A 22,353-nucleotide genomic window follows, 5' to 3' on the forward strand; every position below is an offset into this window, starting at 1 on the left:
ACAAATGCTTAACACTACCCTCTGATAAGCCTACTGCTTGACCACACTACCACAAAATAGAGCATTAGTATTATCTACTTTTTCCACTATCAACCTCTAATGGGAACCACTGGACTCTGCGAACACTATCACTCACTTTGAGATAGTATATACAGAGCCACCTTCCTACAATGACTGCACGTACAGATGCAAGAGACTTTGTAAAGGAGCTTTAGGGATGCAATTACGCACAGGCCTGTGGCCTTTTCAAGGCTGAAAAACTGACAAGAGGCAATAATTTACATTAACACCAGTGATGTTGTAACTGATACAAAAGTCAAGTGTGGGCACACTTGTGATCTGAGGCAAAAAAGGCAAAAAGTGGCAGTTAAGTTTCCGAGTGTCAGGTGAATACATCAAAGATCAAGCAGACACAGAAATCAATCGAGGGGACGTCAGTGTAGGTGTGATGCTATTGGTGCAATCAAACAGGACAGTGGGTAAGAAGCAAGCAAACGTGTGCCTCAAAGTGTGTTGAACAAAAATAAGTGCATGTCTCCAAAAATGAGTGTTAGTGGGCTCCACTTGCAATCACAGACTCAAATTAATGACTGATGAACCAATTTTAAGGAAAGACAATTTTAAGAAAAAATAAAAAAAATGACATTAAAATTTGATTTAGTGGTAGTGAAGAGTTTTTGGGTTGTGGGATGAATGAGGAGGGACTGTAGGGGTGAGAGATTGGTGAAGGCTGGGTGTAAAAAGAGATTTTTAGGATTCTGGGCCGGGTGGAGTTTAGGGGTGGAGAGGGTATTAAAGCAATCAGGAATGGGTGGAGTTTAGGGGTGGTGTAGGGTCTTAGGGCTCACAGATTAGTGGAGATTAGGTGTGGTGAGGGTTTTTTAGGGTTCAGGGAAGGATGGAGTGTAGGGCTGTTGAAGGCTTTTTAGGAATTCCACCTTCCGGTTGTCAAGGGTAGTCATAATACTAATAAGGTTCCAAGTTATTGGACAAAAAGAAAAAAGGGAGCACACTGCCTCACACTCCAGCAAAAAGTTAGCCCCAATGCATCATGGTAAATGCAGTCACTTTGTTTTGTGTTGAAAAAGTAATCAAAAGTCTTTCACCTTAGTAGGTGCAGCAAGTGCTGTGTATCTCTGGACACGTGTTTCTAGGTTTAGCCCGTCATCAGCAGAGAGCAGCCAAAGTCTGTGGGGTTGCTTGAAATGCCGCCAAAAGTCTTCTCAGGTTTATGTACCACTCACTGGCGCACAGGTGCCTCACCAGAGCTCGTCAGCTCGTTAGCTCAAGGGAGCAGTCATTGGACAAAAAGAAAAAAGGGAGCACACTGCCTCACACTCCAGCAAAAAGTTAGCCCCAATGCATCATGGTAAATGCAGTCACTTTGTTTTGTGTTGAAAAAGTAATCAAAAGTCTTTCACCTAAGTAGGGTTCCAAGTTAGTTGCACTGCACTTTCAGGATGAACCTGACGCTAATCTCCTCTCTGCCTCTAAGGGCATGAAAAAAACATGGCTGTGGAACTGATGCTGGTGCACTGGTTTGAAGCTATGTGGCTCAAGCGACATCAAACATACGCCATTTGGGGTGCTGTGATGAAGCCAGCACCACCCACTGGCGCAGGGGAGCAATGGAGTGTTTTGTGATCCTGGAGTGCTGCTAAAAACTCAGCATGTTCACAAACACCATTTATTGAGTTAATTTTTTACTATATCAAAACTAATTGCTTTACATTCCATGTAGTGCTGAGAATTCACACGCTATGCATGATTTCGCCATCTAGTGTTGGGCTCGGAGTGTTACAAGTTGTTTTTCTTCGAAGAATTCTTTTCTGAGACACGAGTGACTCCTCCTGTCAGTCATACTGCGCATGGGCATCGACTCCATTGTTAGATTGTTTTCTTTCCGCTGTTGGGTTCGGACGTGTTTCCTCTCGCTCTGAGATTTCGAAATGGAAACTTCAGAAAACTCACTTATTCGTCGGTATTGTTTTGATTGCGTTTCCATCTAGACTCATAGACCATAGTACTGTCAGAATCTAGATTTTCACCCTTCTGTGTGCATGCGCCAGACTCGGGACTGGTCGGGCCTATCACTTGGAAGCCTGATGTATCGGACTCCTTTTCGATTTTGCCCTCGGAGGGAAACGCTAAATTTCCCTACACAGACCAACACCTGGTTTGTAATCTGTGTCTTTCTCCCGATCACAAAGAAGAAGACTGTGAGGCCTGTGAATCGTTTCGATCCAAGAAGATCCTGCGTGATCGGAGAGCCAGAAGATTAGAGAAGTCTTCGGAAAGTACAGAATATCTCGACATCATGAAGGAAGAACAGGCGCAGACAGCGGTCTCCATCTGAGACACCGACTTCGGACAAGATTCGGAAGAAGATAGGCCTATCCCTGCAGCACAGCACGAGTACGTCTGCCCCTACGCCCACATATAAAAAAACATCGAAGGCCTTCGGTACAACACTGCCAGAGAGCCATGTTTCAACCCGAAAAAAGACTATTGTTGACCGACCTTCGGGTTCGGCGCAGAAAAAGGCCACTCCTCCGTCGACATCAGAGTCAAGTAAATCTGTAACAAGTTCTGCCTCGGACTCAAGTAAGCGTCCTCACTCCTCGGAGTCGAAGCCTTGACGCCCTGTTCGGAGCCGAAACAACAGACTCCATTTTCGAGACCGAAAAAGCTTCAATCTTCGGAACTGAAAGAATCTTCTTATTCAGAAGAGCAAGGACTTTCGAGCCATCTTAAACAGAGTTCTAAATCACTGCAGGAACAATCTTACAGATCTTCTGATGAAGACACTGAGATTCAGCCTATCCTTGAGGTTATGGATAAGAGACAATCCAGGATTCACATCCACAAAGACTGGCAGAATACTTACTGCTCCTCCTCAGCAAACTAAAAGGAAACTGGCTTTTCAGGAACAATTAGACACTGCTCAACCACCAGAAAAAATTTATAAACAGAAGGAGAAGCCAGCACCTGCCCCTACTTCTCCTCCTCATTCACCACAGATTTCCATTTTACCTCCACCCACTAGCCCACCACCGTTGCCTTCATCAAGCATTCACAGTATTCACATGGGAATACAGTGGATCCTTGGGATCTATACAACCCAAATCCTATTCCTGATAATGACCCTGAATTATACCCATCCAAGCTTTCTCCACCAGAGGACACTACAGCATACACGCAGGTTGTTTCCTGGGCAGCTGCTTACCATGGGGTGCTTATGCACACTGACACCTAGAGGAGGATTTCCTGTTTAACACTCTATCCTATACCCACTCTAGATATCAGTGCCTTCCTATGTTACCTGGAATGGTTAAACATGCAGAGCAAATTTTTAGTGAGCCATTCAAAGCTTCTCCACATATTGACAAAAAATACCAACCTGCTCCTACAGACCCTGATTATATCACACACCAAGTTCCTCCAGACTCAGTGGTAGTGAGTGTGACTAGAAAGAGGGCTAATAGCCAATCCTCAGGGGATGCTCCTCCCCCTGATAAGGAGAGTAGGAAATTTGATGCGGCTGGCAAGAGAGTGGCCACACAGGGAGCCAACCAATGGCGAATTGCAAATTCGCAAGCTTTGCTGCCCAGATACGATAGAGCCCACTGGGATGAGATGCAAGAACTCCTACAGCACCTTCCAAAGAAACATCAGAAAAGGGCTCAGCAGATTCTAGAGGTGGGTCAGGCCATAAGCAATAAACAGATAAGGTCTGCCCTTGATGCTGCAGATACAGCAGCCAGAAGTGTCAATACTGCCATTACTATAAGGCATAGATGGCTACGTTCTTCTGGTTTTAAACCAGACATCCAGCAGGCAGAGCGTAACATCCCTTTTGATAAAAAGCACTCGTTTGGTCCAGAGGTCAATACGACCATAGAAAAACTGAGGAACGACTCAGATAGTGCCAAAGCAATGGGAGCATTATACACAACACCGTATATAGGCTCCTTTCGCAGGCAACCCTTTAGATGAGGATACAAGCCACAATCCTGTGAGGCTTCTACCTCCCAGGCAAAGCAAGGGCAACAGCAGCAACAATACCAAAGAGGGGGATTTAGAGGGTCTTACAGAGGCCAATATTTTAGAAACAGAGGCAAGTTCCAAACCTCAAAACAAGCCACTACACCATCAAAACAGTGACTTATGTACCATTCCTCAACCCCACACATCTCCTACGGGGCACTCTCATTGGCAAAACATCACCACAGACCATTGGGTGTTGTCAGTTATTCACAATGGCTATTTGCTAGAATTGATTTATACCCCTCCAAACATTCCTCCAAGTCACCACAGACTGTCCTCAGAACACAATGTTCTATTACAACAAGAAGTACAATTGCTACTACTAAAACTATCAATAGAATTGGTCCAACATTCTTAACAAGGAACAGGAGTATACTCACTATACTTCCTTAGTCCCAAAAAGGATGGCACTATCAGGCCCATCCTAGACCTCAGATCACCAAATCTATACATCCTGTCAGAACACTTTCACATGGTAACTCTGCAGGAAGTCATTCTACTACTACAAAATGAAAATGTCACTTACCCAGTGTACATCTGTTCGTGGCATCAGTCGCAGTAGATTCGCATGTTCTGCAATAGCTCGCCATCTGGTGTTGGGCCGGAGTGTTACAAGTTGTTTTTCTTCGAAGAAGTCTTTCGAGTCACGGGACCGAGTGACTCCTCCTTTTGTCTCCATTGCGCATGGGCGTCGACTCCATCCTCGATTGTTTTTCCCCGCAGAGGGTGAGGTAGGAGTTGAATTGTAGTAATAGTGCCCATGCAATGGAGTGACTAAGTATGCACTTATTTAAGGTTGAGATGATACATATATAAATAATTGAAGGTAACTTCCAAACTGCTACAGGCTCCCGGGGAGGCGGGTGGGCACATGCGAATCTACTGCGACTGATGCCACGAACAGATGTACACTGGGTAAGTGACATTTTCAGTTCGATGGCATCTGTCGCTGTAGATACGCATGTTCTGCAATAGACTAGTAAGCAGTTATTTCCCCAAAAGCGGTGGATCAGCCTGTAGGAGTGGAAGTAGTCTGAAATAATGTCCTTAATACAGCTTGACCTACTGTGGCTTGTTGTGCGGATAACACGTCTACACAGTAGTGCTTGGTGAATGTGTGAGGCGTAGACCATGTGGCTGCCTTACATATTTCTTGCATTGGGATGTTTCCTAGAAAGGCCATGGTAGCACCTTTCTTTCTGGTTGAGTGTGCCCTTGGTGTAATGGGCAGCTGTCGTTTAGCTTTAAGGTAGCAGATTTGGATGCATTTAACTATCCATCTGGCTATACCTTGTTTTGAAATTGGGTTTCCTGCATGAGGTTTTTGAAATGCAATAAAGAGTTGTTTAGTCTTTCTGATGTTCTTTGTTCTGTCAATGTAATACATTAATGCTCTTTTGACATCTAATGTATGTAGTGCCCTTTCAGCTACGGTATCTGGCTGTGGAAAGAACACCGGAAGTTCCACTGTTTGATTTAGATGGAACGGTGAAATAACCTTTGGCAAAAATTTAGGATTGGTCCTTAGGACGACTTTATTTTTGTGTAGTTGTATAAAAGGTTCCTGTATAGTAAACGCCTGAATCTCGCTTACTCTTCTCAGGGAAGTAATGGCGATGAGAAATGCCACCTTCCAGGTTAGGAACTGTATGTCGCAGGAGTGCATGGGTTCAAAAGGTGGACCCATAAGTCTAGTTAGGACAACATTTAGGTTCCATGAAGGAACAGGTAGTGTTCTTGGTGGTATAATTCTCCTAAGGCCCTCCATGAATGCTTTAATGACTGGTATTTTATATAGGGAAGTTGAATAAGTAGTCTGCAGGTATGCAGATATTGCTGCAAGGTGAATCTTAATGGAAGAGAAAGCTAGGTTAGATTTTTGTAAGTGAAGCAAGTAACCCACTACATGTTCTGGAGTTGTGTGTAATGGTTGTATTTGATTAATATGGCAGTAGCAAACAAACCTCTTCCATTTACTTGCATAGCAGTGCCTGGTGGATGGCCTTTTTGCTTGTTTTATGACTTCCATACATTCTTGGGTAAGTTGTAAGTGCCCGAATTCTAGGATTTCAGGAGCCAGATTGCTAGATTCAGCGATGCTGGATCTGGGTGTCTGATCTTTTGGTTGTGCTGTGTCAACAGATCTGGCCTGTTGGGCAATTTGATGCAGGGTACCACTGATAGGTCTAGCAGCGTTGTGTACCAGGGTTGCCTTGCCCAAGTTGGTGCTATCAATATGAGTTTGAGTTTGCTTTGACTGAGTTTGTTTACCAGGTAAGGAAGGAGAGGGAGAGGAGGAAAAGCGTAAGCAAATATCCCTGACCAGTTCATCCATAGGGCATTGCCTTGGGATTGTTTGTGTGGGTATCTGGATGCGAAGTTTTGGCATTTTGCGTTCTCCCTTGTCGCAAACAAGTCTATCTGAGGTGTTCCCCAGAGTTTGAAATAAGTGTTCAGTATTTGGGGGTGAATTTCCCATTCGTGGACCTGTTGGTGATCTCGAGAGAGATTGTCTGCGAGTTGATTTTGTATCCCTGGTATAAACTGTGCAATTAGGCGAATTTGGTTGTGAATTGCCCAATGCCAAATTTTTTGTGCTAACATGCTTAACTGCGTGGAGTGCGTCCCTCCCTGCTTGTTTAGATAATACATTGTTGTCATGTTGTCTGTTTTGACGAGAATGTATTTGTGAACTATTATTGGTTGGAAAGCTTTTAGTGCTTGAAAAACTGCAAGAAGTTCTAGGTGATTGATATGCAGTTTTGTTTGATGTACGTTCCATTGTCCTTGTATGCTGTGTTGATCGAGGTGTGCTCCCCACCCTGTCATGGAAGCATCTGTTGTTATTACGTATTGTGGCACTGGGTCTTGAAAAGGCCGCCCCTTGTTTAAATTTATGTTGTTCCACCACAGAAGCGAGAGGTAAGTTTGGCGGTCTATTAACACCAGATCTAGAAGGTGACCCTGTGCTTGAGACCACTGTGATGCTAGGCAGTGTTGTAAGGGCCTCATGTGCAGTCTTGCGTTTGGGACAATGGCTATGCATGATGACATCATGCCTAGGAGTTGTAATACCATCTTTGCTTGTATCTTTTGTGTTGGATACATGCGTTGTATGATGGTGTTGAAATTTTGAATTCTTTGTGGACTTGGAGTGGCTACTCCTTTTGATGTGTCTATTATGGCTCCCAGGTATTGTTGTACCTTGCGTGGCCGAATCTTGGATTTTGTGAAATTGACGGTGAACCCTAGTTTGAAGAGGGTTTGTATGATATGATTTGTGTGATTTGAGCACTCTATTAACGAATGGGCCTTGATTAGCCAGTCGTCTAGATATGGGAACACATGTATTTGCTGCCTTCTGATGTGTGCAGCGACTACCGCTAGACATTTGGTAAAGACTCTTGGTGCGGTTGTTAATCCGAAAGGCAGTACCTTGAATTGGTAATGTATTCCTTTGAATACAAACCTTAGGTATTTCCTGTGCGATGGGTGAATTGGTATATGGAAATAAGCATCCTTGAGGTCTAAAGTTGCCATGTAGTCGTGCAGCTTTAGCAATGGCAATACTTCTTGTAGTGTGACCATGTGGAAGTGGTCTGATTTGATGAAAGTGTTGACTACTCTGAGGTCTAGGATTGGTCTCAGTGTTTTGTCCTTCTTTGGTATCAGAAAGTACAGTGAGTAAACTCCTGTGTTTATTTGTGTGTTTGGCACTAATTCGATTGCATTCTTTTGCAATAGTGCCTGCACTTCTATCTCTAGGAGATTGGAATGGTGTGTTGTTAAATTTTGTGCTTTTGGTGGTATGTTTGGAGGGAACTGTAGAAATTCTATGCAGTAACCATGTTGGATAATTGCTAGAACCCAAGTGTCTGTAGTGATTTCCTCCCATGCTCTGTAATAATGACCTATTCGTCCCCCCACTGGTGTTGTGTGGAGGGGGTGAGTGACATGTGAGTCACTGTTTAGTAGTAGGGGTTTTGGGGCTTTGGAATCTTCCTCTATTTCTAGGGAATTGCCCTCCTCTATATTGTCCCCGAAAACCTCCTCTATACTGTCCTTGGTAACTGGACGGTGTGGCTTGTGAGGTGCTGGCTTGTGTGCTTTGACCCCGAAACCCCCCTCGAAAGGGCGTTTTACGGAATGAGCTGTAATTCCCTCTGCTCTGCGGGGAGTAGAGTGCGCCCATGGCTTTGGCAGTGTCCGTATCTTTTTTGAGTTTCTCAATCGCTGTGTCCACTTCTGGACCGAACAGTTCTTTTTCATTAAAAGGCATATTGAGAACTGCTTGTTGAATCTCTGGTTTAAATCCAGACGTTCGGAGCCATGCATGCCTTCTGATAGTTACAGATGTATTAATTGTCCGTGCAGCTGTATCTGCAGCGTCCATGGAGGAGCGGATCTGGTTGTTGGAGATGGCCTGTCCCTCCTCAACCACTTGTTTTGCCCTATTTTGGAAGTCTTTGGGCAGATGTTCAATGAGATGTTGCATCTCGTCCCAGTGGGCTCTGTCATAGCGCGCAAGTAGTGCCTGGGAGTTCGCGATGCGCCACTGGTTTGCAGCTTGTGCTGCGACTCTTTTACCAGCTGCATCAAACTTGCGGCTTTCTTTATCTGGGGGTGGTGCATCTCCAGATGTGTGAGAGTTGGCCCTTTTCCTAGCTGCTCCTACAACAACAGAGTCTGGTGGCAGCTGTGTTGTGATGAAAGCCGGGTCTGTAGGAGGCGGCTTATACTTTTTTTCCACCCTTGGTGTGATTGCCCTACTTTTGACCGGGTCCTTAAATATGTCTTTTGCGTGCCGGAGCATACCAGGGAGCATAGGCAGGCTTTGGTAGGAGCTGTGGGTGGAGGAGAGTGTGTTGAACAGGAAATCATCCTCGACCTGTTCTGAGTGGAGGCTTACGTTGTGAAATTGTGCTGCTCTAGCCACCACCTGAGAGTACGCGGTGCTGTCTTCTGGTGGAGATGGTTTTGTAGGGTATGCCTCTGGGCTGTTATCTGACACTGGGGCGTCGTATAGGTCCCATGCGTCCTGGTCTTGGTCACCCTGGCTCATGGTGGTGTGAGCTGGGGAGTGTGATGGCGTTTGTGCTGGTGAAACGTTAATCACGGGCGGAGGAGAGGGTGGTGGTGTAACTCTTTTCACCACTTTTGGTTGTGGTGCTTGTTCCGTCTGGAACTCCAACCTTCTCTTTCTCCTAATGGGGGGAAGGGTGCTTATTTTTCCTGTCCCCTGCTGAATGAAGAAACGCTTTTGCGTATGGTCCGCATCAGTTGCTTGTAGCTCTTCCTCAAACCTATGCTTCTGCATTTGGGAGGTTAGCGAGTGCTCTTCTGTATAAGAGCCTGAAGCTGGGTCGCTTGCAGTTTGTTTCGGCGTCGAAACTGTGTCTGCGTGTTTTTTCGGCTCCGAGGTGACTTTTTTCCTTTTCGGGGCCGAAACCTCTCGGCGTCGATCTGTTTCGGTGCCGCTGTCTCGGCGTCGAGCCGTGTCCACACCGGCATCTCGGTGTCGAGGCTTGTCTCCAGCACTTTCTCGGTCCCGAGAAGGCTGCGTGCCGGTGTCTCGACCGGAGTCGGACGATCTCGGCACTGTTTGGGCCTTTTTCGGTGCCGACGGTCGGTCACCGATTTTATGGGTTGAGCCATGGCCTGGTGGCAGTGGCGTCCCCTGGGCCTTGTAAATGTTTCTTTGTGTGGTTTTCGACGTCTTACTCACGGTTTGTGTATCGTCGAATCCTTCGGAGTCTGAGTCTTGGATCGAGAAGGTACCTTCCTCTTCCTGTTCCTCGAACTCCCGTCGGGCTGTCGGTGCGGACGCCATTTGAAGTCTTCTGGCTCGACGGTCTCGGAGTGTTTTTCGGGACCGGAACGCACGACAGGCCTCGCAGGTGTCTTCGCTGTGCTCAGGTGACAGGCACAGGTTGCAGACCAAGTGTTGGTCTGTGTAGGGGTATTTATTGTGGCATTTGGGGCAGAAACGGAACGGGGTCCGTTCCATCGGCGTTCTTCAGCACGCGGTCGGGCCGACCAGGCCCCGACGGAGGATCGAAAAATTACCCCGAAGGGCACCGGAGCTCTTCGATCTTCGATGCGGTGTTGAATGTAAGTATGCCGATCCCGAACGCAACAATACCGACGAAAATCTTCCGAAATTAACTATTTTTTCTGTTCCGAAACTCGGAGCGACAGGAACACGTCCGAACCCGATGGCGGAAAAAAAACAATCGAGGATGGAGTCGACGCCCATGCGCAATGGAGACAAAAGGAGGAGTCACTCGGTCCCGTGACTCGAAAGACTTCTTCGAAGAAAAACAACTTGTAACACTCCGGCCCAACACCAGATGGCGAGCTATTGCAGAACATGCGTATCTACAGCGACAGATGCCATCGAACACAAGATTACATGACTGCTTTAGACCTCAAAGATGCGTATTTCCATATACCCATCCATCCAGCTCACAGAAAATACCTCAGGTTTGTCATAGCAGGAAAATATTATCAGTTCAAAGTTCTACCATTCGGCATAACAACAGCTCCAAGGGTATTCACAAAATGTCTAGCAGTAGTAGCAGCCTACCTAAGAAGACAACACATATATGTCTTTCCATATCTAGACGACTGGCTAATAAAATCAAGCAATTTTATACAATGCAAACAACACACTTAATATGTAATAGAGACCCTGAATACACTAGGGTTCACTCTCAACTACCAAAAATCTCATCTTCAACCAGCACAGGTACAACCTTACCTAGGTGCTATTTTAACTATGCAAAAAGCCCTAGCATATCCAAATACACAAAGGATACAGGCTTTCCAAAATCTCATGCCACAAATACAGCCACATCAACAATACACTGTAAGATTTATAATGAAAATTCGAAGAATGATTGCATCTTGCATTGCAATGGTACCGCATGCAAGACTCAATATGAGGCCACTACAACAATGCTTCTCACAATAATGGTCTCAGACACAGGGCCAATTGCAAGGTCTAGTGCTGTTGGACTGCCAAACGCACACGTCCTTTCAATAGTGGAATCTCAGTAATTTAATGAAGGGGTGGTCATTTCAAGACCCTGGGCCTCAGACCACAATAACAACAGATGCATCAGTGATAGGTTGGAGAGCTCATCTCAACAACCTTACCATTCAAGAGGAATGGGATTCGAAACAGAGAAATTTTCACATAAACCATTTAGAATTATTAGCTGTGTTCCTTGCCCTAAAAGCGTCTCAACCCGTTCCCAAATACAAGATTATTCTGATAAAAACAGACAATATGACGACCATGTATTACCTGCAAAAACGTTTCAGGACACATTAATCTCAACTGTCCCTTTTAGCCCATACAATATGGAAATGGGCAATTCACAATCACATTCATCTATTAGCAGACTACATTCCAGGAATACACAATCAGATGGAGGATCTCCTAAGCAGGACCCACCAACAGACACACGAATGAGAGATTCACATTGCGCTGTCTGTTCTAAGACCGGGTAACCTATTAGTCTGGGAAGGAACACTTGTGGGACTAGACATATGACCAGAGGTTGCAGCACACTGATGTGAATTGTTTTCTCTGCAGCTGACCACAGGACTCTGGTTGAGAGTTCCTGCAGATGAGCTCTGCATCCATCTATGGGTGCATTTGTCGCAATGATCATCCTGTGAGATATAGGTAGGAAACAAAAATCTAAAATTGCTATGGACTTTACAGATTTCTGTGGCTGTTTTGTGAAGTTGCACAGAAAACAAGTTTTAACTACAGACTTCATTGGTACATTGTATTTCTTGGCAGCTCTTTCCATTAAGGAATGGAATTTAGAAATATCATTTGACAACTATTTTGCTTTTCGTCCACCCCCGTTTGGGAGATCAAAGTTCATCCTATGAGCATTTTGTCCTCCATCTCCCTGTGAAAGCTCACCTTCTTCTTCATCCATTTCCGAGTAAAATGAATTAATGGAACCCTCATCAATGCCTCTAAGTTTAACAAAAAATTCCACTGATGGTGAAGGAGGTGGTGTTGCCAAAGGTTGCTCAGGTCGTGAAACCAGTAAAGGAGGAGAAGGTGGTCCAAACGGTACAGTATGGAACCCGATTTAAGGATTATTAATCGAATGTTAGTACTAGCTTATTAAAAATCATCTGCTACAGTGTAGTCAAAAAGGCCATGGGCATCTAAAACACGACCGGTTCTCTGTACTGACCAAGCGATCTCTCTCCGTTAGTATATAGTCTGACTTGAGACGTATAATCTTGATAATCATACTCACTAAGATTCATTGTCCTCCATTTCTTCTCCAAAAATGGAGGACACACTTTACATCTAATTGCATAATTTCTGTAAACAGTTTGTGAGGCATAATCACTACCTTCCTCTTGTTGGCCTGGCTGTAAGAGCTGGACTGGGGTAGATTTGTCCCTTTAAAATGTGAAAGCTGAGGTTTCTTAAAATTTTCCAACATCTGTGAATTTGTTGTTGAGGGAATGGAACTGCAGCCTCTGTCGTCGAGGGAGATGGCAACAGTAAGGTACTAGTCGACAGTGCTGACGAAGGTACAGATGTTGTTAAAGGCACAGTTGCGATAAAACTGTGTCATAAGACAGTAGGATTAATGTTGATAGAAAGGTTGTTGGTGAAGAAGCTGTAGGCAGTAGGTTCAATGTCGACGGCAAGGTTATCGGAAATGGCAGAGAAGTCATCGTCAAAGGTGTCACCATGTACAGTGTCACTGTCGATAAAAATACCTTTGAAGGTAAGTCTTTAGATGATTTCCCCTTTTTAAATACTGGTTACTCCTCATAATGTTTAGCCACTTTCTTTCCAGTACTTGAGATGACTGCAAGTGCTGTATCAAACAAATACAGTTCTGGATACTGTATAAGCTTCCTTTTTTGCACTGACTTCGTGGAAGTGCTTGGATGGGCACTTTTCAAGGAATCTTCCCTGAAGGGGGGGGGGGTCATCCCTTTTGGAAGGGAGGAATTCTGTTTATCCATAAGAAATAATGACAACCTCATTTCTCTGTTTTTAACAGTCTTAGTGGAAAAAGACTTACATATATCACATTTTAATGCTTTAAGATTAGGATAAATGCAACTAATGCACTGAAAATGAGGGTCCTTAGTATTAGACTTCCTGTGTCCACAATATGAACAGTGTTTGATAAGAGAATTATTTAGTGTCAGTCATAGTGACAACTAACTGTCAGATATACAAAATCTCCCTGGTCAATGATTAATATAATATTCCCTAAAAACAACTCACAGTACTGCAGAGCTAAAGTCAGGGCTGGGTCAAATGCAGGGCTGATAAAGAAAGTAACAAATTTTAGGTTCACTGAAACGTGAGAGCAGAGCTCTGTCTCCCTGACACGTGACCTGTAGTAAAAATCTGAGCTATGGTGGCCTTAGAGAGAGTAGGAGAGCTTAAGCTTCCACCACATAGGCTGATGCTTGGGTACTTTTACATAAGTGGAAGGAAGTGTTACCAAATGTCCGTTATTGTTACAGGATACCGGCCGTATTGTACTGGGCATTAACAGACTGGCAACAGGAAATTATTCAAGCATGAGAATATAGAAAAGATAGAAAATGGAGAATCTTCACTTTTTAATTATGCTGAAAAACCTGCTGCCCTTCATGTAAAAAATAAATAAAATAAGTGATGATGAGAAACGCATTAAGGTGATCCCTAAACTAAAAAGATGTTGCAAATTAAAGAATTGTCAGCAGCGCCAAAGTTCACATCTCTATTCAAGAGAACCATACTATTTGAAATCCAAGACAATGAAAAGACTCACCCTATCCACAGGTCGCGGGTCACATTGTTCACACAAGTAGTGGCCAACTTCAGAATGCACTCCTATACAATCACAGTGTTGCCAGACCTGTAATAAAATGCAAACATATTCAAAATTTTGTAAACATTGTAAAATGTATTTCCTTATCTAAATTTTCATGCTGCCAAAGTCCCTGATGGTGTTGAAGAAACAGGATTTAGTTACCAAGGAAGCAGAAAAGGCACACATGCTTCAATTTGTACTTATCAGTCTCTGCAGATTGACCTGGACTATAAGGTGGCTTCTTTTCTTTTTCCACCCTTACCTATATCCTTACAGCTCTGAACCACAGACAGGTCTTTTCCCTCAATTGTGGGTTTCAAAAATGTCTATGTTGGCCTCTGCCACCTCAGTGCCTACAGCCAGGCTCTGAGGGTCAAGCACAAGTTATAATAATCATTGTAAATAATTTAAATGAGAGACTTTGTTCTCACCATGCATTTCTCACATTGTATCATTAGTCCTTCATCCTTGTAGAGGCCACAGATGCAGCGGATCACATCGTCATCTTTCTCATGTCCATTGTCCTTCTCGCACAGGGATATCTCGCTGCTGTCCGCCTCACTGGCTGTCTCCCCCACAATCTCATCAATCTGTGCTGAGGCCTCATGCCGGGCACTGTAATAGGCCTTTCTCAACCGACAAACGCCACGTCCGACTTGGGACTTTCTGCCATAAAACCTCTGGATAAAAAGAAAACAGGGAAATAAGGAAAAGTATCAAGCTACACTGATGAACTTCAATAAAGGAAGCAGTGATTCCAGAATATTTACAGAGCATTGATATTTGACAGGTGCTCAGTTCTGGAACAGCTAGGATGCAGGTGGCTTAGATACAAGGCACTTCCAAATTCTGAGGAGGCGTGGCCTTTTTATTTCAACATTGTTATTAGTCCCCCGACACAAACGTTCAAAAGATATAAAACACAAATCATACAATTATCACACTGATTTTAGAATACAACTCCAATTGGTGTAACTGTATCAGGACAGAATGCTAATTATTGGGCAATATGCACATGTTCTCCAAGGATAAAAGTGTTGCCCTCACACCTGCAACATGTTGACATTTCCTACTCAGTGCTAAAAGCCTACAAAACAAGCTGCACAAACACAATTTTGCAAAAACGTGTTCTATGAGTTCTGTTTGTAAAACAAACAGCTCAGAGAGAGAATCTTACTTGTTTGTCCTGTTCCCGATGATTTAGTTTGTCATTAGCAAAAGTGTGGTCAAAACAAAGTTATCTGCTGCGAGAAGTCAGACTAAATTGATCCAATAACAGCTAACTGAGATCACAAATAGGGCAGGCATCACACCACAACCGGTCCCCCCCCACACACACACAAACACACAAAGTGGGCCGAATTTGTGAATTTCAAACTTTCTAAACTATTGACTTATGATTTGTGAAATTAATTTTGACTTCCAAATATTTATATAATTGTATTTAAAATGCAGTGAGAAGCCATCTCCCACCTACTTGCTTTTTTCATGAACTCCGCTTTTCACTCCTCTGATACCCTATGTCCCTGTTCTTCATTTTCTTTTCTTCTTCCAAATTCAGGTTTCTGGAAACCTCACATCTCTAACTTGAACTCACCTTTTGTTAATCCCATTCTTCTCTCACATCTATCTCCTCTTTTTCCATCACGGTGACCTGTATGTTATCACCTCTTCTCCTGTGTCAACTCACTGCTTTTTTCCCCACCCCTTTCCCTCTCTCTTGCCACCTCTTTTTTGCGACCTCTTTTCCATGAGTGTGTCCCTCTTCTTCCATTCTTTCTTTTTCAACAGCCTTTTTTTCTCCATTCTATCTCCTCGTACTCCCACCCTCTATCTTTGTTAGCCACAATCCCCTCTCTCTGGTTAACTGTACATTGGTTTTATGGCAATCACCTCTTATTCAAATCATGTATATCCTAGAGTAATGTATGACATTAGCCTTTAGCCTCTTTCTACAATCACATGTCCCCTAATCTTAAGGGCAGCCAGGCTACAGTCTGTACAGTTCCAACCCTATACTGCCTTCACAAGAAGACATAGTCAACTGTTTCAACATGATTTGTTTTTCACTAACTAAAAGCAAGAGGTCCCAAACTATTCAAGAATCTATTGGCTGAGGCTCCTTAGTTTGTGTACTGCTTTAGTGGGGTCATTATATTAAATCTTGGAGTGATGCCTGTAGGAACAGTCTTCACAAACTCTGACAGAATTGAGCAGACCTTGGCAGGTCAGTGTGGTGTTTTGAGCAGCATTGATACCATGCAGCAACTGCAGAACTGTACTGTGGCCCGTCAAAGAGGACAACAATGAATGTACAGAAGGAAAATGTTGCTTACCAGTAGACATCTGTTCGTGGCATGTAGTGCTGTAGATTCAAATGCTGTGCATAAGCTCGCCATCTAGTGTAGGGTTCGGAGTAGTACAACTTGTTTTTGTCCAAAGAAAGTTTTCGAGTCACAGGATCGAATGACTCCTCCTCTAGGTGATACTGCTCATGGGCATCGAGTCCTTTGTTAGATTGTTTGTCCGCAGGCGGGAGAGTGAAGTAGTGAAAAAGAGTATAGTAATATATAAAAGATGTCAATGCAGTTTATTTACATATGTACATATATTTATATATATATAAAAATCTAATTTCAATCTCTACACACTTTCGGGGGGGAGGGAGGCTGCATGTGAGTCTACTGCACTACCTGCCATGAACAGATGTCTACTGGTAAGTAACATTTTCCGTTTGATGGCATGTGTAGCTGTAGATAGACATGCTATACACTGACTGTAAAGCAGTCCCTCCATAAACCGATTGCTAGAGTGTAGGGGTTGCAATTGCTTGAAAAAGTGTTTTAAGTACAGCTTGTCCAACGTTTGCCTGTTGTCTGGCAAAGACGTCTACACAATAATGTTTAGTAAATGTGTGTGGTGTAGACCATGTTGCTGCTTTATAAATGTCTGCCATTGGTATATTACCTAGAAAAGACATAGATGCACCTTTTTTCCTGGTGAAATGTGCTCTAGGTGGTACAGGTAATCATCGTTTAGCTTTAGTATAGCAAGTTTGAATGCATTTGACTATTCATTTTGATACAGTTGTTTTAGATACTGGGTGTCCTTTATGTGGTAATGAGAAAGCCACAAAAAGTTCTTTTGTTTTCGTAAAATGTTTTGCCCTGTCTTTTTAGAACATAAGAGCTCTTTTGACATCTAGAGTATGTAAAGCTCTTTCTGCTAATGATTCTGGTTTTGGGGGAACAAAACTGGCAATTCTATTGTTTGATTAATATGAAATTGTGAAATGACTTTTGGAAGAAATGTTGGATTTGTTCTTAATACAATCGTTTCTTTATGAACCTGAAAGAAGTGTTTTTCTAAAGTTAGTGCCTGAAGTTCACTAGCACGTCAGAGATGTGATAGCAATTAAGAATGCTACTTTCTATGAAAGGTATTGACATGAGCAGGAGTGTAATGGCTCAAATGGTGGAGCCATGAGCCTTGGGAGCACAATGTTTAAGTTCCGAGATGGAGCTGGAGGAATCCTTGGTGGAATTATTCTTTTTAGTCCTTCCATAAATGCTTTGATAACTGGAATTCTAAACAGTGAAATATGTTGTCTACTTTGCAGATATGCAGCTATAGTGGCTAAATGTAAACAAACAGATGTGTAGACTAAATTTGCATTTTGTAAATGTAATAAATAGTGTACAATATCCTGTACAGTTGGTTGAAGAGGGTCAATGATTTTTGTTTGAGAATAACAAACAAAACATTTCCACTTTCTTGCATAACACTGTCCAGTGGTAGGTTTGCGTGCTTGTGTTAGGATATCCGTACATTCGTATGGTAAATGTAAATATCCAAATTCTATGGCTTGGGGAGCCATATTGCTAGGCTGAGTGATTTGGGATTTGGGATTTGGATGTCTTTGTCCCTGTTTCTGTGTTGGAGGATCTGGTCTGTTCGGAAGTGTCTGATGAGGAACAACTGAGAGTTCCAGGAGTGTTGTGTACCATGGCTGACGTGCCCATGGAGGGGCCACTAAGATCATGCTGAGGGATAATTGTTTTATCTTCCGAACTAGGAATGGTAAGAACGGGAGAGGGGGAAAAGCGTAAGCAAATATCCCTGACCAACTCACCCACACAGCTTTGCCTTTGGACTGACGGTGTGGGTACCTGGAGGTGATGTTTTGAAATTCTTGGTTTTCTTTTGGTGCAAACAGATCTATCTGAGGTGTTCCCCACTGTGAATACTGCTGTAGGACTTGTGGGTGGGGTTCCCACTCGTGTGTTTGTTGATGCGTCCTGCTTAGCAGGTCTGCTAACTGGTTGTCAATGACATGGAGATATTGTGAATATGGTGATGAATCGCCCATTTCTACAGTGACTGTGCTAGCTGGGATAATAGTTGAGACTGTGTCCCCCCCTGTTTTTAAACATAGTACAAGACAGGCATATTGTCTGTACGTATCAACACTGTTTTGTGTTGCTATTGTGGTAGGAATGTTTTCATTGGCAAGAATATTGCTTGCAGTTTGAGGTAATTGATATGACGAGACCAGTGAGTGTCGTCCCATATTCCCTGAGCTGTTAGGTTGAGGAGATGAGCTCCCCACCCGTTGTTTGAGACATCTGTTGTGGGAGTAATCTGAGGCACACGGTCTGCAATAAGCCGCCCTTTTAAGAGGTTTGTGGTATTCCAACAATGCAGAGAGAGAGATAAGTCTGGCGGTCCAACAACACTCGATCTTCCATTTGACCCTGTGCCTGAGATCACTGACAAGAGAGACCCTGTTGAAGAGGACACATATAAAGACTGGCATGAGGCATTATGGCAATACAAGATGCCATCATAACTAATGGTTTCATCACAGTTTCACAGTTCTTACTGTGTAAGCCTGGTTCTGTTTTAATATTGCAATTAATGTTTGAAAAGCTTGGATCCTGTTTTGGTTGGGAAATGCTATTCTTAATTGTGTATTTAGGACCGCTCCTAGGTATGGTTGTGTTTGCAGAGGTTGAAGGTGGGATTTGAGGTTATTTATGGTGAGTCCTAAAGAATGTAGGAGGCGTATTGTAGTATGAGTATCTTTTTGACACTGATGGAAAGAATTGGCTTTGATGAGCCAATCGTCCAGATAAGGGAAAACATGAATTTGTTTTCTTCTGAGATGTGCTGCCACCACTGCTAGGCATTTTGTGAATACTCTGGGAGCAGTTGTGACTCCGAAGGATAACACTTTGAATTGGTAATGTTTTCCTGCTACAAAAAATCTTAGGTATTTGCGGTGTGCAGGATGAATGGGAATGTGTAAGTAAGCGTCCTTTAGATCTAGGGCTGTCATGAAGTCTTCTATTTGTAATAGAGGAATAACATCCTGAAGAGTGACCATATGAAAACGTTCTGATAGAATGTAGTGATTTAAAGGTCTGAGATCTAATATTGGTCTGAGAACCCCATCTTTTGGGGGAATTAGAAAATACAGGGAGTAAACTCCTGTCCCTTGGTATTGTAATGGTACTGACTCTATAGACCCTTTTAGATGAAGGGAATTTACTCCTTCCTTGAGAATGGTTAGATGAGCTTGTGAGAGTTTGTGTATGACTGGGGTATATTTGGTGGGGTGGAAATGAGCTTCAGACAATAACCATTTTGGATAATTTGAAGTACTCATTGATCTCTGGCGATTTGAGTCCATTGGGGGTAAAAGAGTTGTAACCATCCCCTTACAGGAGTGATGTGGCTTAATGTTGCATCTGCTGAGTCATTGCTTAGAGAATGATGAGTGACCACTAGAGGAAGATGGTTTTCTTCTTCCTTTATCGTTGTTACCTCTATATGACCCTCTGAAATAACCTCTGGTGTATTGTGAGGTGGGTTTAGTTTGACTTGTGGTTGGTTCTTGGAATGATGACCAGAATCCTCTACTAAACCCTGCATGATGAAAATTACTTCTATGCGTGCTGGCTTGCAAAGCTCCCATGGCTCTGGCAGTTTGATTGTCCTTGTTTCATTTTTTTAAGTATGGTATCCATTTGTGGACCAGATAAATGTTCCTTATCGAAGGGCATATTTGCCTGTTGCACATGTTGTTTGAAGCCTGAACAACTAAGCCATGCATGACATCTTATGATGACACTTGCATTAACACTATGTGCTGCTGTATCAGCAGCATCAAATGCACACCTAATGGAGTTGTTAGATATTGTTTGTCCCTCATTTACAATTTCTGCCCCTCTTTTACGATGTTCCTCTGGTAGATATTGTTAAAGTTCCTCCATAGCATCCTAGTGAGCTCTGTCATATCTAGAGAGTAGAGTTTGAGCATTGGCAATTCGCCAATGATTAGCTGCCTGAGCTGCTACTCTCTTCCCTGCAGCATCTAATTTTTTACTTTCTTTGTCAGGAGGAGGTGCATCTCCTATTGACTGGCTATTAGCTCTTTTCCTTGCGGTAGATGCCACAATAGAGTCTGGAGGAATTTGTGTATTTATATATAGAGGATCAGTGGGTGCAGCATTATACTTTTTAGCAACTCTAGGAGTGATAAGCCTTGCTCTAACAGGCTCTTTAAATATTTCATCTGTGTCTCTAATTATTCCTGGTAACATTGGAAGAAATTGGCTTTCTTTGTGTGTTGCACCAAGGGTGTAAAATAAAAAGTCTTCCTCTATGAGGTCACTGTACATATTTGCACTGTGATATGCTGCTGCCCTTGCTATCACTTGGTGATATGATGAAGATCCTCAGGAGGTGAGGGTCTGGCCGGGTAAAGATCCGGATCAGGGGTGTAAAGGATCTGGATCATATTCATCCCATGGGTCTTGCTCGTCTAATGTATTCCTTATATCTTGTGACCCCCAGGTGGTGAGCTAGGTGGTGTGAATCCTAAATGAGTAGGATATGTTGGTGGAGTATGCTGTGGAGTGGTAGGTAAGTGTGGAGATGTGGAAGTATGAGAAGAAGTCTTTTCTTTAGCAGTCTTTTTCGGAGGTGCAGAGGAATCAAGACATTCTTCAAAAGATAATTTCCTCTTTAGAGGTGGCGGAGCTGATGATGTAATCCGCCCTGTTCCTTGCTGAATCTGAAGTCGGCGATGTCTAGCGTCCATATCTTCCAAAATTGGTTTGACCTGTGGTGTAGGGGATGTTATAGCCTGTCCTGAGTCAGTTTGAGTCTTTTAGAGTTTCTTCGTATGGAAAAATTTTGGTGCCAAAATTGCAGCTGTATGTTGTTTCTTTTTCAGTGTAAAAGTAGTCGCTACCGAAACAGCGTACAGTTTTTGTTTTGTTGGTGCTGAAGTGGAGCTACTTGAGGTCGATGCCGAAGACTTATCTTTGGCTTTTTTCAGTGCCAAGCTGGAATACAGGGCATCCAAATAACTTTTTTGGCTCCGACAATGGCTGGGATGCAGTGGCGGACCAGTGACCTCTTGTTTTATCCGAAGGGAAAGGGGGCTTTTTACTTATAGTTTGGGCTGGCTGTTAATGTTTGACTCTTGATGTCCGACTGCACATCAGAGTCCGAATCTTAGATGGAGAAGACCCCCTGTTGCTCTACATCTTCTTGTGCATGCTCTTCTCCGAAGACGTCTTGTGTATCTTCTGTCTGTCGAGATGCCATTTCCATCCGACGGGCCCTTCTGTATCTAAGCGCTTTCTTCGATCAAACAGAACGGCACGCTTCGCAGGTCTGATCGTTGTGGTCCGGTGAAGACACAAATTTAACACCTGGTGTTGGTCGGTGAGTGGAAATTTGGAATGGCATTGAGGGCAGAACCGAAATGGAGTACGTTCCATCAGGGCTTCATCATTCGATAGCTCAACACCATGTGGAAGAGGTAGGTTCGATGACGGCCCAACTGGGCCTTTCTGCCCAGAAAGGTTTGAAAAAATTTGATTCAGACTGTAGAAAAAGGAACCGAGAGTTGAATATTAAAGAATAGGCCTTTGGAAACAATACTGACGATGATAGAAAGACGGAAAGAATCCCTATAGACTGTTTGGAGCCAAGAAATCGGAGTGAGAGGAATACACATCCGAACCCGATGGCAGAGAAAAACAATCTAACAAAGGAGTCGATGCCCATGCGCAGTATATTACCGAGAGGAGGAGTCACTTGACCCTGTGACTCGAAAACTTTCTTCGAACAAAAGCAAGTTGTACTACTCCGAACCCAACACTAGATAGTGAGCTTATGTACAGCAAGTGTATCTACAGCTCCAACTCCCAGCCGTTTCACTGAACTGCATTTTCTGCCTCATCATAACAACTGACCCCAGCACAATCTCCAGTTTTACCATACGATATTAGCACTGCTGGATTCAGAATTTTTAAGCTACATCATAACACAAGGGACCTGTAAACTATGAGTCCACTGGGAAGTAAGACTTTCAGTTAGTTCTGACTTTTTAAATATTGTATCTGGGAAAGCCAGAACTGGCTAAACA

General features: G+C 43.4%; 1 protein-coding gene across 2 annotated transcripts in view; it reads right to left on the reverse strand.

Moving 5' to 3' along the window:
* Nucleotides 1-22,353, reverse strand: part of ASH1L (ASH1 like histone lysine methyltransferase) — a 719,892-nt gene that overhangs the window by 149,831 nt on the left and 547,708 nt on the right. For both annotated transcript variants that reach the window (XM_069218459.1, XM_069218458.1), the window contains exons 20-21: nucleotides 14,342-14,590; nucleotides 13,869-13,955 (exon numbers count right to left, since the gene is read on the reverse strand). In XM_069218459.1, the coding sequence (XP_069074560.1) occupies nucleotides 13,869-13,955; nucleotides 14,342-14,590 (336 nt within the window). The remainder of the gene's footprint in view (nucleotides 1-13,868; nucleotides 13,956-14,341; nucleotides 14,591-22,353) is intronic.

Source organism: Pleurodeles waltl, chromosome 12 (genome assembly GCF_031143425.1).
Source record: "Pleurodeles waltl isolate 20211129_DDA chromosome 12, aPleWal1.hap1.20221129, whole genome shotgun sequence".
Lineage (NCBI taxonomy): Eukaryota > Metazoa > Chordata > Amphibia > Caudata > Salamandridae > Pleurodeles > Pleurodeles waltl.